General features: G+C 38.8%; 1 protein-coding gene across 1 annotated transcript in view; it reads right to left on the reverse strand.

The window, feature by feature from the left end:
- The window catches only part of ASPSCR1 (ASPSCR1 tether for SLC2A4, UBX domain containing), a 163,374-nt gene extending 154,416 nt beyond the window's left edge, over positions 1 to 8,958 (reverse strand). The window contains exons 1-3 of the mRNA XM_044672377.1: positions 8,857 to 8,958; positions 7,767 to 7,822; positions 3,708 to 3,822 (exon numbers count right to left, since the gene is read on the reverse strand). Of these exons, the coding sequence (XP_044528312.1) occupies positions 3,708 to 3,822; positions 7,767 to 7,822; positions 8,857 to 8,958 (273 nt within the window). The remainder of the gene's footprint in view (positions 1 to 3,707; positions 3,823 to 7,766; positions 7,823 to 8,856) is intronic.
- Between the last annotated feature and the right edge of the window lie 5,027 nt (positions 8,959 to 13,985).

Below are 13,985 nucleotides of genomic sequence, written 5' to 3' on the forward strand. Positions count from 1 at the left end.
GGGTGGACATGATTGAGGGTGTGGACTCGAAACTACCACACCAATGCAACTACCAACAATTTGGAAATTGGTCTTGATCAAGGACACATGACAAAACTAGTGGAAATGCGCATCGGCCATGGGGGGGGGGGTGGAGGAGGGGAGGTTGAAGGGGAAAGGTGGAGCATGAATCATGTAACCATGTTAAAAATGAATATTAATAAATGTTAAAAAAAAAAGTATATAAAAAAAAAAATAACAGTAAGTTAGGAGTCCAGAAAAGAGATTCTATCTCAGGTTCTGCTAATCCCAATCACCTAACTGGACATATTCTAGCTCCCACCTCCCTGCCTTTGTACAGGATGTCTCCTGTGCTCTCCTTCACTTCCATTGTAAGAGTACATAGTTTTAGAGCTTCATACCTCACTTCTTATTAGACTGAACTCCCTGAATCCAGGGACTATTGATTGAACTGATCCTCCCCATTGTTAGCACTCACCAATCTTAAAATTACTTTGAATTTAATCTGTGTACATTTTGTTTCCCCCCAATAGAACATAGATAATGAAGTAGTTTGCCATTTCCTTCTCTAGTAAATTAAGACAAACAAAGGTTAAGTGATTTGTCCAATCATATGGCTAATAAGTGTCTGAAGCCAAATTTGAACTCAGGTCTTCTTGAATAGGCCCAGAGCTCTATTCACTGAGCCACCTATCGTAAAGGTACTGTGGAATGCATAGAACTTGGTTAGATGTCAAAAAAGCTAAGATCATTCACTGTATCCCAAGCCATCACCAGTCATCTTGACTTTTGTCTTGCCACTGGACTTAAATGACTGGAAGAGTGAGGCCAATGGTTTTGTGTGACTCTACCTCACTCAAATCCAATTTATGTGCCAGTCAAAAGATATCACCTGTTTTGGTCCTCTTCAAGTATGAAGGACAACAATCAACCAATAAAATATATGCTCCTTGAGGGCAGGAATCATGTCATTCTTTTGGTATCCTCAGTGCCTAACACTGGGCCTAATACATAACAGGTACTCCATAAAAGCTTGTTGAATTTAACTGAATTAAGGTCTTTGAATCTCATTTTCTACATCTATAAAATGAGGGAAAGGGACCAGAAGATCTATGAGGTTACTTGTAGTTATGACAATTTTTATGATTCTATGACTAGAGAGTTAAGAGGATTGGCCAAAAAAATTATAAGCACAACTAGGATTTTTCATATTCATTCTTCAAATGACAAAAAAAATGTGTTTCATGGTAAAGACTTTTAATTTCCATCTCTTCCCCAATCAGAGCATTTACCCAGATCTGACCCGAAAGAATACTCTCTTATTCTTCTACGCCAATTAAAGACACTTCTGACAACCAAGTTTTCCTCAAGACTCTCCACATATATGTAACAAAGAGCTGATATACTGAATGAACATCCTGACTTCAACCTATCTAATCCTATCATCACTAGTAACTACCACCCCATATCTCTCCTCCCCTTCTCAGCTAAACTCTTTAAGAAAACTGTCTATACAGCAAAGGAAAGTAATAAATTTTGGAGAGAATGTGGCAAAATAGGGACACTAATGCGTTGCTGGTGGAGTTGTGAATTGATCCAACCATTCTGGATGGCAATTTGGAACTATGCCCAAAGGGCTTTAAATGACTGCCTGCCCTTTGATCCAGTCAAACCACTGCTGGGTTTGTACCCCAAATAGATAATAAGGAAAAAGATTTGTAAAAAAATATTTATAGCCATGCTCTTTGTGGTAGCATCCATCAATTGGGGAATGGCTGAACAAATTGTGCTATCTGTTGGTGATGGAATACTATTGTGCTGAAAGGAATAATGAACTGGAGGTATTCCATGTGAACTGGAAAGACCTCCAGGAATTGATGCAGAGTGAAAGCAGAATCAGGAGAACATTGTACACAGAGAGAGATACAATACACTGTGGCACAATTGAACATAATGGACTTGTCTACTGGTAGCAATGCAATGATCCAGGACAATTCTGAGGGACTTATGAGAAAGAATACTATCCACATCCAGAGAAAGAACTGTGGGAATAGAAACACGGAAGAAAAACATTTCCTTGATCACATGGTTCAATGGGGATATGATTGGGGATGTAGACTCTAAATGATTACTCTACTGCAAATAATAATATGGAAATAGTTCTTGGTCAATGATAATGTAAAACTCAGTTAAATTGCTCATTGATTACGGGAGGTGGGAAGTAGGAGGGGAGGGAAACAATATGAATCATGTAACCATGGAAAAATAATCTAAATTAATTAAAGAAATAAAAAAAACTGTCTATAATAGATGTTTTTTCTCTGCTCACTTCTAAACCCTCTGCAATCTGACTTTTGACTTCATTGTTCACCTGAAACTGTTCTTTCCTAAGTTAATGATCTCTTCATGACTAAATCTAATGGCCTTTTCTCAGCCTTCCTCCTTCTTAACTTCTCTGTGGCATTTGACACTTCTGATCATCTCCTCCTCCAATAGGAAGCTCTGGATTTCTCTGGATTTTCATGACTGTTCTCTCCTGCTTTTCCTTCCTATCTGACTGTTCCTTCTCTCCATGTCACACTCATCCACTGTGGGTGATCCCTCCCTAGACTGTGTCCTGGGTCCTCTTCTTTTTTTCCACTACACTATAATCCCAGCTCCCACAGGTTCAATTATTCTATGTATTTGACTCCCAGGTCAAACTTCCAGGTTCAGTCTCTCTCCTTCAACTCTAGTCTGGCTATATTATGAACTGCTTTAAATCATTTTGAACCTGATGTTCCAAAGGCATTTCCAACTCAACATGCCCAAAACAGAACTTATTCTTATTCTCTTTATCCCTTAGCCTTCTCCTCATATTAATTTCCCTTTACTGTTGAGTGCACCACCATTGTTTCAGTCATTCAAGCTCAAAACTTCACTGTCACACTCTATTCCTCACTCATATTCATTACACATACTTAGTCAATTGTAAAGTTTTATTTTATCTACCTTCACAATATAACCCTTCTCTTTATGCACACACCTATCACTGGAGTCCAAGCCCTCATCACCTTATGACTGGACTACTGCAGTAGCCTGCTGTTGGGTATCCTTTATCCCTCCCCATTCCTCTCAGCTGCCAAAGAGATTTTCCTAAAGTGAAGGCCTGACCAAGTACCCCCTGCTCTTCAATAAATCCTAATGCTTATTACTTCCAGGACCAAATATAAACTCCTCCATTTGGCACCTCGATTTTTTAATAATTTTATACACACACACACCTATGCACTCCTTTATGATCCAGCACACTAATCTACTTGCTTTTCCATATTCCATCTCTCGTCTTTCTGCCTTTGCACCATCTGTCCCCCATATCCAGAATGCTTTGCCTCGTTAAATTCGCTGCTGAATTCTTGGCTTCCTTCAAATTTCTGTTTATTTACATCCCTCAGGAAACCTTTCCCAGTCCCTTCCCAGCAGCTAAAGCCTTCACTTCTGAGATTACCTTCCATCTAATACATATTTTTATCACACATACCTAATTATTTACATGTTATCTTCCCCATTTAGAATATAAGTTCCTTGAGAGCAGGAACTGGGTTTACCTTTCTTTGTATTCCCCATGCTTAGAGGAGTGTGCACATAGTAAATGCTTTTTGACCAAAAAACAAAAAACAAAACAAAAAAAGGGGGTAAAAGAGGAGTCTTTCCAGAAATACACATACCGTATTTTCAGGTCCCTCCCGACTACGGGAGATTGGCACCATCTCCAGCTTGGCATTGTTAGGAAGATTGGCAAATCTCCACTGAAGGGAAAGATCAAGCACATTCCTCTGAAACCTGCAAAACAAACCAAAGTCCTCACCACAAGCGGATAGCACATTACCCAGGAGCTACCTGCCACACCCAACTTCAGTTGAAATACATGAATTAAATTCTCCAGAAACAAGGACAGAAGACTAGCAGTTTATCTGCCTGGAGACTCCCTTTATTGCTGGCATTTTCAAACTAAACCAAAAGTTAAAAAGGTCAAAAGTTAGAGCTGTCAAAGCACAAGACTCTCAGGCTGAAAGGAATTCAGCTTTGACATTCCTCCAAAAGCCATGGTATTATTAATGAAAGGACAGATAAGATAGAAATTCACATATCTGAAGCTTACAAGAAAGACAGCTCTTTTTGTAAACCCTTACTTTCTGTTTTAGAATCAATACTGTGTATTAGTTCCAAGGAAGAAAAACTAAGGGCTAGGAAATAGAGGGAGTTAAGTGATTTGAACATAGTGGGAAATTTAAAAATGGGATAAGAAATCTACCAGATAAAAGTATTGTATGTTGGGGGGAAAAAACACAAAAGGCACCCAAAAATGCAGAACTATGTTTTTTTTTATCATGGCATTTAAAAAAATAACCAGTCACCCAAGTAGGACGTGTCTGAGGCCAAATTTGAACCCAGGTCCTCTTATCTCTAGGCCTGGCTCTCAATCCCCCCACCCTGCCCCAATCAAGGGCCACACCAACTCTTTCATCCAAAGTCTTAACAAATAAGCAAAACTAAGAGGCTTTTTTTTGTTGTTGTTGTTCTCTTTCCCAATACACTAGATTAAAAACTAGGTTGGAAATTCAGGGAACTAGAGAGCTGGCCTAGAAGTCAAAACTAATTCTACTTGTGACCTTGAACAAGTTACTTAATATTTCTGCACCTCTTAGCTTTGCAAATATTAATTACTATAGAAGTGCTGTATAATCTAATGAGCATTAATGCTTTCCACCAGACTAAAGGAGCTGACAGTCTGAAATGACAACTAACAGACCATAGCATAGAGTTGGAAATACCCAAATGAGGATAATTAAATAAATGAGGGGAATTAAAAAATCTAGCATGTAAGTAGTAAGAAGGAATATCAGAGACCAGGAGGGGAAGGCAGATCACAGAATCATAAAGAACATGGGCAGATCTCAGAAACAGGAAACCAAAACTTCCACTGAACTATTCTCTCCAATTATGACTCTAGGAGGCAAATGTTCTCACTATTTGACAAACAGAGAAACTGATATGAGGAAAGCCATATTAGCCAAGGCCCACACAACAGTAAAGCTGGCATTATAATAAGTAAGAAAGCTCCTGCCTTCCAGCTCAGGTCATAGATTCATCACAAACTATAACCCTATTCAGATATGGTGAAGAAAAAGGACAAAAGAGAAAAACTAAGGAGCAAGGAAACAGAGGGAGAAACAAACTAATAAACTTTGAAGTCACATTAAGAAAAACAATTCTCTCTATACATTTACAGAAAACTTGGTCCTAATTTATCCCTCCAAAAACAAAAGAAAAAACAGAGTGGGAGATAGAAATGAGGGAAGAAAGCAACCCTCCTTTCACTTACTCAAATCCAGAGAAAACTTGTAAGAGAAGTAGTTTTTAGCCCTAGGAATAGCCCAGGTTTAGGAAAGCACAGCTGCTAAATATTACAGTCTCTCAAAAATATAATCTCTCACCCCTGATGTACAAAGAAAAAAAACGGTCACCCCTGAGGTAAAACTAGAGGTAAAACAAAACACAATTACTATTCTCAAATATCAAAATCAGAGTTTTATTTTGAAGATATCCACTAAATCATGGCAAGTTCAAAAAGTGAGAAAGAAGAACTCAGACAATTTAAAAGCCAGGGAGGGAATGAGTGTAAAATTTGAAAATGTACAAAGTGGCCAACCAGATAACACAAATGCCAAGATAATATTAAAAACAATCAATGATTTTTCTGAATCATTAACAAAAAACCTAGGAAAGCTCAAAAAGATTGGGAAATAGGTAAATATCACCTCAATCTTTAAAACTGGCTCAAAAAATAACTTTGGAAGTTAAAATAGAATAAATTAGATTTCTGGTGCAAAAGTGGAACAAAGAGTGGGAAATTCAAAAATGGGTTAAGAAATCTACAGGATAAAAGTATTTCAGGTTGGAAAAGGTGAAACAAAAATGTGGAATTAAGTGTTTTTGTTGAGCATGGCACTTAAAAAAATAACAAGCACTACTACTTAGGGATAAAAGCAAAATAGTAACAGAAACTACTATGATGTCATAAAGGAATACTCAAAAAATGAATTCCATTTGGCTCCACGCACCCTATAAGATGGGCTGAAAACTAGTTAAGAATAAACAAGGGAAATGGTAATTTGCTTAGTTGCCTAGCTATTCAGCTATGGTTTAAAATGTTCATCAATAAATTGTGGAGCAGAATGGACATACCAACACATATAACAATTAACATATAACAATGGATTAATTAGATATTCCAATGTGTGATAGGGCAAAAATCTACCAATGGACACTATAAAGATTAGAGTCTATTAGGAGAAAAGATAGGTTCAACTTGGAATGTTACAATTAGCCAATATAAAGTATGACTATTTTCTTAAAGAAATAAGAGACTACATGTTAGATTAATATCATACTATATGGATGCAACCAAGAAGCATATTCTAGTAGAATCCCCACCAAGATAGTTAGAGCTAGGAGCTCTAGGCTCAGTTTGATGACCTTGAGCAAATCCCTTCATCAGAAGAATCTTTTTCTTCTCATCTATAAAATGATTGTTATACCACTTCTCTACCTCATATGTTTATTAGATTATTTACCTCCAAGATAATAAATTTCCATGTACATACTTCCTCCACAGACACAGGGTGAAACTCTTCTATGTCTTAGGAAATGATCAAGAAGTTACCACCTGAGCACCAATCTTCTAGTGATGTGCCTAACTTAGCTAAGCTCTTGCACATTAGCCATACAGTCTTTTGACAGAATTTATACTTATGTTCTGAAATAAAACTGAGAAAACAGATATAGGAATATTTTAACAGGATTTTACATTTTTTTCTTCATTATGCCCCAAACAGGGGAAAAGTAAGTCTCTCCTAATAGATTTTGGGATTTATTGGTTTTCTTTCCAGTCTTCTATGTTCTTAAAACTCAAAAATCCTAAGCAGTAGCTGGTAAAGGTATACTTACTTCGAGACTTAGTGATCTCAGTATGGTAACTGTCTTCATCAATGAAGATTGCAACCTCCCTCCACAACTTAACAGAAAGTCTTTGTGAATGGCTAAGAGAAGTATCGTGGGGTAGTAGATAAATGACATGACTTAGAATATTATTAGAATCTAGTTCAAGTCTTGACCCCAACACATAGTAGTTGTGTAACCACAGGCAAATTACTTAAACTGTTAGCACCCTAGGCTACTCTCTAAGGTTATAAGTTACAGAAGGTTATAAGTTGCTAAGTTGCCATCCTTTATTGGCATAAGATGTTTCCACATCAGAAATTCTCTAAATTGATGAAATTACAAGTCCAGATCCCAAAAGAGTTGAAAAAACATTATCATCCAATAACCAAATCCCTCATGATAAGCCTTTCCAAATGTAAGACTGAACTGGTCTTTTCTTGTCTAACATCTGCCCTTTAGGAGGTTTGTATTCAAGGATTTCTAGCTTAGGGACTTGCCAGATGTGGTATTTCATTGACACAGTCTTCAAATGCCTAAGATCAACTCCAAAGTATAATAAAGCAATAGAGCAAAACTTTAGAGGAAGAAAACTAAGCATATGGTGAGAATAATCTCCCAAAAGGGATATTTTTCTTTTTTCTATTTAAGCATGAGCCTTTGTGCTTTTCAAGTTCAAAGGCGATTTCTATCATTTCTGTTTTAGAGATCTAGGTACATATACTGAACCTAGTAAGCAGGAATCCTAGACTAAAAAAGACAATTCTATATAAAGTCTGACTCACTTCAGATCGTATTCACTTGGATTGAAGTTCTGTCTCCGACAAGTGTCCTCCAAAACCTGCCAAGAAAAAAGGAGTGGATTTAGTTACTCTGTCCAGGGCAAGTAACTCAGTTATTAGAACCAAATACTATGGAGTAGTCATGAATTACTAGAACTAGGGATGACTACAAAGATTATGTAACCCATTTCTCCCATTTTACAGTTGGAAAAACTGCAGCTGAGAAAAGTGACCAGTTAAAAATAACCTAGTGAATTGTCAGCATAAGTTATACTAGAACCCAGGTCTCCCAACCTGGGACACTTTCACCTCCAGCACACTTTCACCAGTCACACTATGCTATTCTATAGACCTTGGATTTGTTATAAAGGTCAAGTAGGTTTACCCAGAGAAAAATACTGCTTCATAGTCTAACCTCAGTCTATCCAGTCATCTAGGAAACACGTGTGTCTTTGGATAACAGGGTGATCTGAAGAAACAACCTGAGTAAGCTTATCAAAAAACCATTCCTACAGCTAGGGGGCAAGGTGAAAAAATAACTCAAAAGAGTCCTGCTCTCCTAAGGGGGTGGGTCAACATCCTTAACTACAAATACAAAAGATCAAAACAGCATATGGCAAAAGATTAAACTCCAAGGGTTCAGGTGAGAGACAGGTGACCACAAAGGCCTTAGACTCCATCCCTTTTTGCTCCCAGGTGACACCATCCTAGACTTGGGACTGGTCCCAAGTCACCTTCACTGAGAAGAGGAGAAAGTGTGGCAGGAAACGCCCAAACACCGCCCCTCACATCTCCCCACCCTTTCCTCACCCCATGTTACAGTAGGATTCCCCATCGTCCCACCCCTTACCCAAGGCCCTTAAAAAAAGGCCCAAGACCCTTCGAGAGCCTTGTCCCCATTGGCCAACCAAAGCCACGCCCTCCTAAGCCACGCCCCAAAGGCACCCCACCTAACCCAACCCCCCCATCCCCACCCCTCCCCTCCTGAAGCCAACCGCAAGAAGCCCGGTTCCGGCCTCAGCCCATCTCGCCCGCCACACCTAGGAACCCTCTGAAGGGCAGCTCCCGAGCTTCCTCTCCCTGCCCGCCGCACCTGCAGTAACGCGGTGCTCGGCGTCACCTTCACCGTGAGGCGCCTCCCGTTCGGGGCCAGAACCGACACTGCGGGGCCCCCGCTGCCGCCCGGGGCCGCCATCTTCCGATCACGTGACCCTCTCCCCGCCGGCTCCGGTTCAAACAACTTTATTGGCAAAAGGGTCTGGAAGAACAGCTACCTCAAGGGGAAAGGGGCGGGGCTTGAGCTTCACTTCCGGGGCTGGGCCAATCCCAGCCAGAGAAAGATGCTTTCTTTCCCCTCTCCATCCAGGCACATTCTCCCCAGAGACCCGCCCTTGAACTGCCAAGCTCCGACCTGTCTTTAGGGCCAAGTCATCAATCACAATAATAAACAACCAGTATATAACCCTAAAGATTTGCAAAGCGTTTTGCAAATATCTCATTTGACCCTCATAACAGCCTTGGGAGTTGAATAATGTTATTCATTATAATTGAATAATGTTATTCATACTAAGGCACAGAGATTAATTAAGTGGCTTGCTCAGGCTCTCAACTGGAAAGTATCCTGAATGGCATTTGAACTCAGGACTTCCTATCTTCAAGCCTAAACCGCCACTTAGTCGCTTCAATAGCTATCCAGTCATCTTGATAAGCACTTATTAAGCCTTTACTATACGCCACGAACTAAACATTTATTAAGTGCTTACTGAGTGCAGGAACTATACTAAGATCTGTATTTGGTCATGGATCCCAAACCCAAGGAGTCTGGTTTGGTAGGATACTGTAATGGACAGTGAGCAAGGGAAGATCTGAATTTAAATCTCCTCTAGATTATTTTTATGTATTTTATGTAAAACATTAATGACTTCTAAAAAAATCTATAAACAAAATATAATACCAAGGAACAAAAAGTATTCGACAATGTCTCAGATACATAAAGAAATTTTGTTGTTGATATAATAAAAATAAAGGAGCAGTTTGTACTAATATGGTCCCTTCTAGCTCTAAATATATTTTTTTCTATGATCTGAGACAATCATTTCCAACTACCTCTCTCTTCCGACCAAGGATTGTTGAGGAGGCAATAGAGCTGTGAGAGTAGAGGAGTGATTCTTCAATACATTTCAGTTTAACATTTTGAATTTGTATTTGATTATGGAGGTCATAGGAATCAATAGTGTCTCCTGAAAAGGGGGTAAAGTGGAGTAACCTGGCCATATCTACACCACAGGAAAATGAGTGTGAGAAAAATGAATTGGGATGGGAAAAAAATTAAGGCAAGGAGATCAATTAGGAAGCTACTGCAATAGTCCTGGAAAGAGGTAATGACAGCTTGACCTAGTGGGTAGCAGATTACAACTTTATAGGATAATCACTATGCAGAGAATAGTTTTGAATAGGGAAAGACAAGGTAAGAGGTGATGATGACTTTAATTAGAAGCATGGCTATACAAGTAGAGAAGGTTATAGATGTGAGATATATTGTGGAACTAAAAATTACAGTGGTGGTGGTAGTCATTGTCCTTAAAATTTAAATAGAACTAAAATGACATCTCTTCATGGATAGGTCAATATGCGGTGGCTGATCAGAACAATACAAGGTTGGAAGGATCCACCACAGGTGGAGTACAAATAGCCTGTATGAAAATTTGGGATGGAGATGTCTCTCAATTTGTCCATCTCATGTTTCTTTTGAGCTACTGGAATCTCGCTTTGTTCATAGAGCCTGATCTCTTCTTTGCTACAAGTACACCAGGCTGAATGGTCCTGTGCCAGTGTCTCCAAGGTCTCATGAATTTGTTCTTTAGAGTTCCTTAAAAGTTCTTTAGAGAGACCTTGAGAGTGTTCTTGTATCTCTTCTTCTGACCTCCATGTGTGAGTTCTCTGTAAAATAGTCTTTCAGGAAAATGTAAGTTTGGCATTCAAACAATGTGGCCAATCCATCAAAATTTTACTCTCTGCAGTAGAGTCTGAATGCCTGGCAGTTCAGCTCAAGAAAAGACCTCAATGTGCAATACCTTATCTTGCCAAGTGATCTTCAGAATCTTCACAAGACAATTCAAATGAAAGCAATTCAATTTCCTGGCATGGTACTGGCATACTGTCCAGTTTCACAGACATATAACAGTGAAGTCAACACAATGGTCCTGTAGATCTTCAGTTTGGTAGACAGCCTGAGAGATATTTTCTTCTCTCCCACACTTTCCTTCCTCTGAGACATTGAGCTAGCTCTGGCAATGCCTATCTCAACCTCTTCATCTGTGTACATTCCCTTGGAAAGAATACTGCCTTAGCCACAGAATTCAAAATTTCTCCATTTGCTGTAACCATTGGTTCCACATACAGATGGTGTCTTGCTGACTGGTGGAGATTTTCAAAGATTCCTTGGTGTTAATTGTCAGGCGGACAGAGAATCAACCCATGCTCTGTTGTATCTTGGTATCAGAGACTGCACTAAGTACAGTCACCTTTGAACCAAAAGTCATGTACCAATTCTCTCTCCACTTTAGTCTTGTCTTATAACCTTTCTAATTAAAAAAATTTACCATCAATATAATAGGTGACCTTGATTCCTTTTTCATTCTCATTGATTATATCTGACAACATTGCTGAAAACATCGTGCTAAAAAGCATCAGAACAAACACACAGCCCTATTCCACTCCATTGGTGAATGTGGGAAAGCTCAAGAACATTGTCCATTATTCAGAACCCATGCAAGTATGCTAGAATGGAGCTGGAGTACAATATTGATAAACTTATCTGAACAACCAAATTTTTCCATGATCTTCCATAAGCCATCATGACTAACATCAAAGGCCTTGATCAGATTGACAAATAATGTATACAGCCTTCTGTTCTACTCCTGGCATTTCTCCTGAAGTTGTTAGACAGTAGAAACCATATCAACTATTCTTCAGCTTTTTCTGAAGCCACCTTAGCTCTTAGGTAGGTGACCTTTTACCAGGTGAAGGATCAGCCTATTTAGGAGGATTCTGGCAAGAATCTTGCCAACAATGACAACAGAGACCTCCCTATTATTGTCACAGTACAATCTATTTCCTTTTCCTTTAAAGAGATTGATAATAGTATCATCCTTGATCTCTTTGGGGATAACCTCCCTTGCCATATAATCTGTAATAGTTCAGTCAACTTTCATATGAGCAGTGGACCTCCTGCCTTGTAAATCTCTACTGGAATAGAATCAGCACCAGGTGTTTTGGTATGTAAGAGGAACCTAATAACATTCAAAATTTCTTCTTCAGTTGGAAGTTTAGCTAGAGAGAGATTGACTTTTACCTGAGATATGTGAGGCCTCAGTACTGGTTGATGACAGTCTGTTGAGAACACTATGAAAATATTCAGCCCATCTCTCTAGGATCACGTCCTTATCACTGATCAATGTGACTCTATTGGTAATGAGTAGTTAAGAAGCACCTTAAATCTTTGGCCCATAAAAAGCCTTCAGGGCATCATAGAAGGATTTCTTAGTTTTCCACATAATTCTTAATTTCATCTGCCTTCTTACTGAGCCAAAAACCTTACGTCTCATTAATCTTTGCTTGCACTTTATTTTTTAATATATATTACTTTTTAAATTTATATTATATTTTCCTCTTAGAATTAATACTACATATTAGTTTTAAGGCAAAAAAGAGGTAAGGGCTAGGCTGGGAGGGTTAAGTGGCTTGCCCTGGGCCACACAGTTAAGAAGTATCTGAAGTCATTTTTGAACCCAGCACCTCTCATCTCCAGGCCTTGCTCTCTAGCCTCTGAGGTCTCTAGTTGCCCCTTATACTTTACTTTGATAGAATTAAACACTGCCTTCTTAGAAACAGACAAACTATCCTGCTAGTAAACACTGTGGAGTTCTTATTTTGAATTTCCTCATCATTTTCATCACACCAATCCTAATGTTTATGAGTATTCTGGCCCAGATGAGTAAATGCAGTGCTGTACTCAAAATTTCTGAAAACTGCCTATTCCTTTTCTGCTCTACTGTTAAGATGTCTAAGGAATATTATTTTCTGATTTAATCAGTTTCTGAAATAATCATCACCCTCATTTTCCACCTTTTATTGTAGATAGACCTCATTTTATCTTTAAGTTTTTCATTATTAGGTAGAAGCAGCTAGGAGACACAATGGATAATGTTAGGTTCAGAGTCAGGAAGGTCTGTGTTCAAATCCAGCCTCAGATGCTTATAGACTGTGGAACTCTGGGCAAGTCATTTAACCTCTTTCTGATTCAGTTTCCCATATGTAAGGTGGGAATAATAATAGCCCCTACCTTGCAGAGTTGCTGTGAGACTAAAATGAAATAATAGGGGGCAGCTGGGTAGCTCAGTGGATTGAGAGTCAGGCCTAGAGACAGGAGGTCCTAGGTTCAAATCCAGCCTCAGACACTTCCCAGCTGTGTGACCCTGGGCAAGTCACTTGACCCCCATTGCCCACCTTTACCACTCTTCCACCAAGGAGCCAATACACAGAAGTTAAGGGTTAAAAAATAAATAAATAAATAAAATGAAATAATATTTGTAAAGTGTTTAGCATGGTGCCTACCATGAATGGGCTTAAAAAATGCTTATTTCCTTCCTAGGTTCCTCCTCTTCCTCCTCAAATAAAAGCTGACTTGCCCCAAAATAATAGTCTCACCTATCCCAAACAATGCTTTTCTTTTTAAATAATTTTATTGAGCTCTTCAGGACAGGGACTGTCTTGCATATTTGTATTTGCATCCCCAGCACTCATCACATTTCCTGGAATAAAATAAATAATAAAAAGATAATAAAATAAAATAATTTTATTGGTGTCTTGTTTTTAGATCACTTACATTTTATAACACATCTCTGCCTCTCTCCTTTTGTCTTAACAAAAGACAAAAAGAGGGAGGGAAAGTTCAACAAAATTAAACAACACACTAAATGTAATGGGAGTCTGGCAAAGGGCCTTAGAAGTTGAGAGCTTGCTTCCAGGAAAGTCATGATGACATACCTTGCCAAGATTGTGGAATATGGTGGTACATTCTGTAATGTTTCCAGTCTGCTAAATATATGGTGAAAAGAAGCCTTTTTATTGGATGTGGAGGCTTTGAAAAAGGCCTTTCAGCTTCCAATGACTCTCTTATAAGATTTGATGAAAGGCCATTCTATAAGGGGAAAGGCCTTA

The sequence above is a fragment of the Gracilinanus agilis genome, chromosome 4 (assembly GCF_016433145.1).
Source record: "Gracilinanus agilis isolate LMUSP501 chromosome 4, AgileGrace, whole genome shotgun sequence".
NCBI classification, from domain to species: Eukaryota; Metazoa; Chordata; class Mammalia; order Didelphimorphia; family Didelphidae; genus Gracilinanus; species Gracilinanus agilis.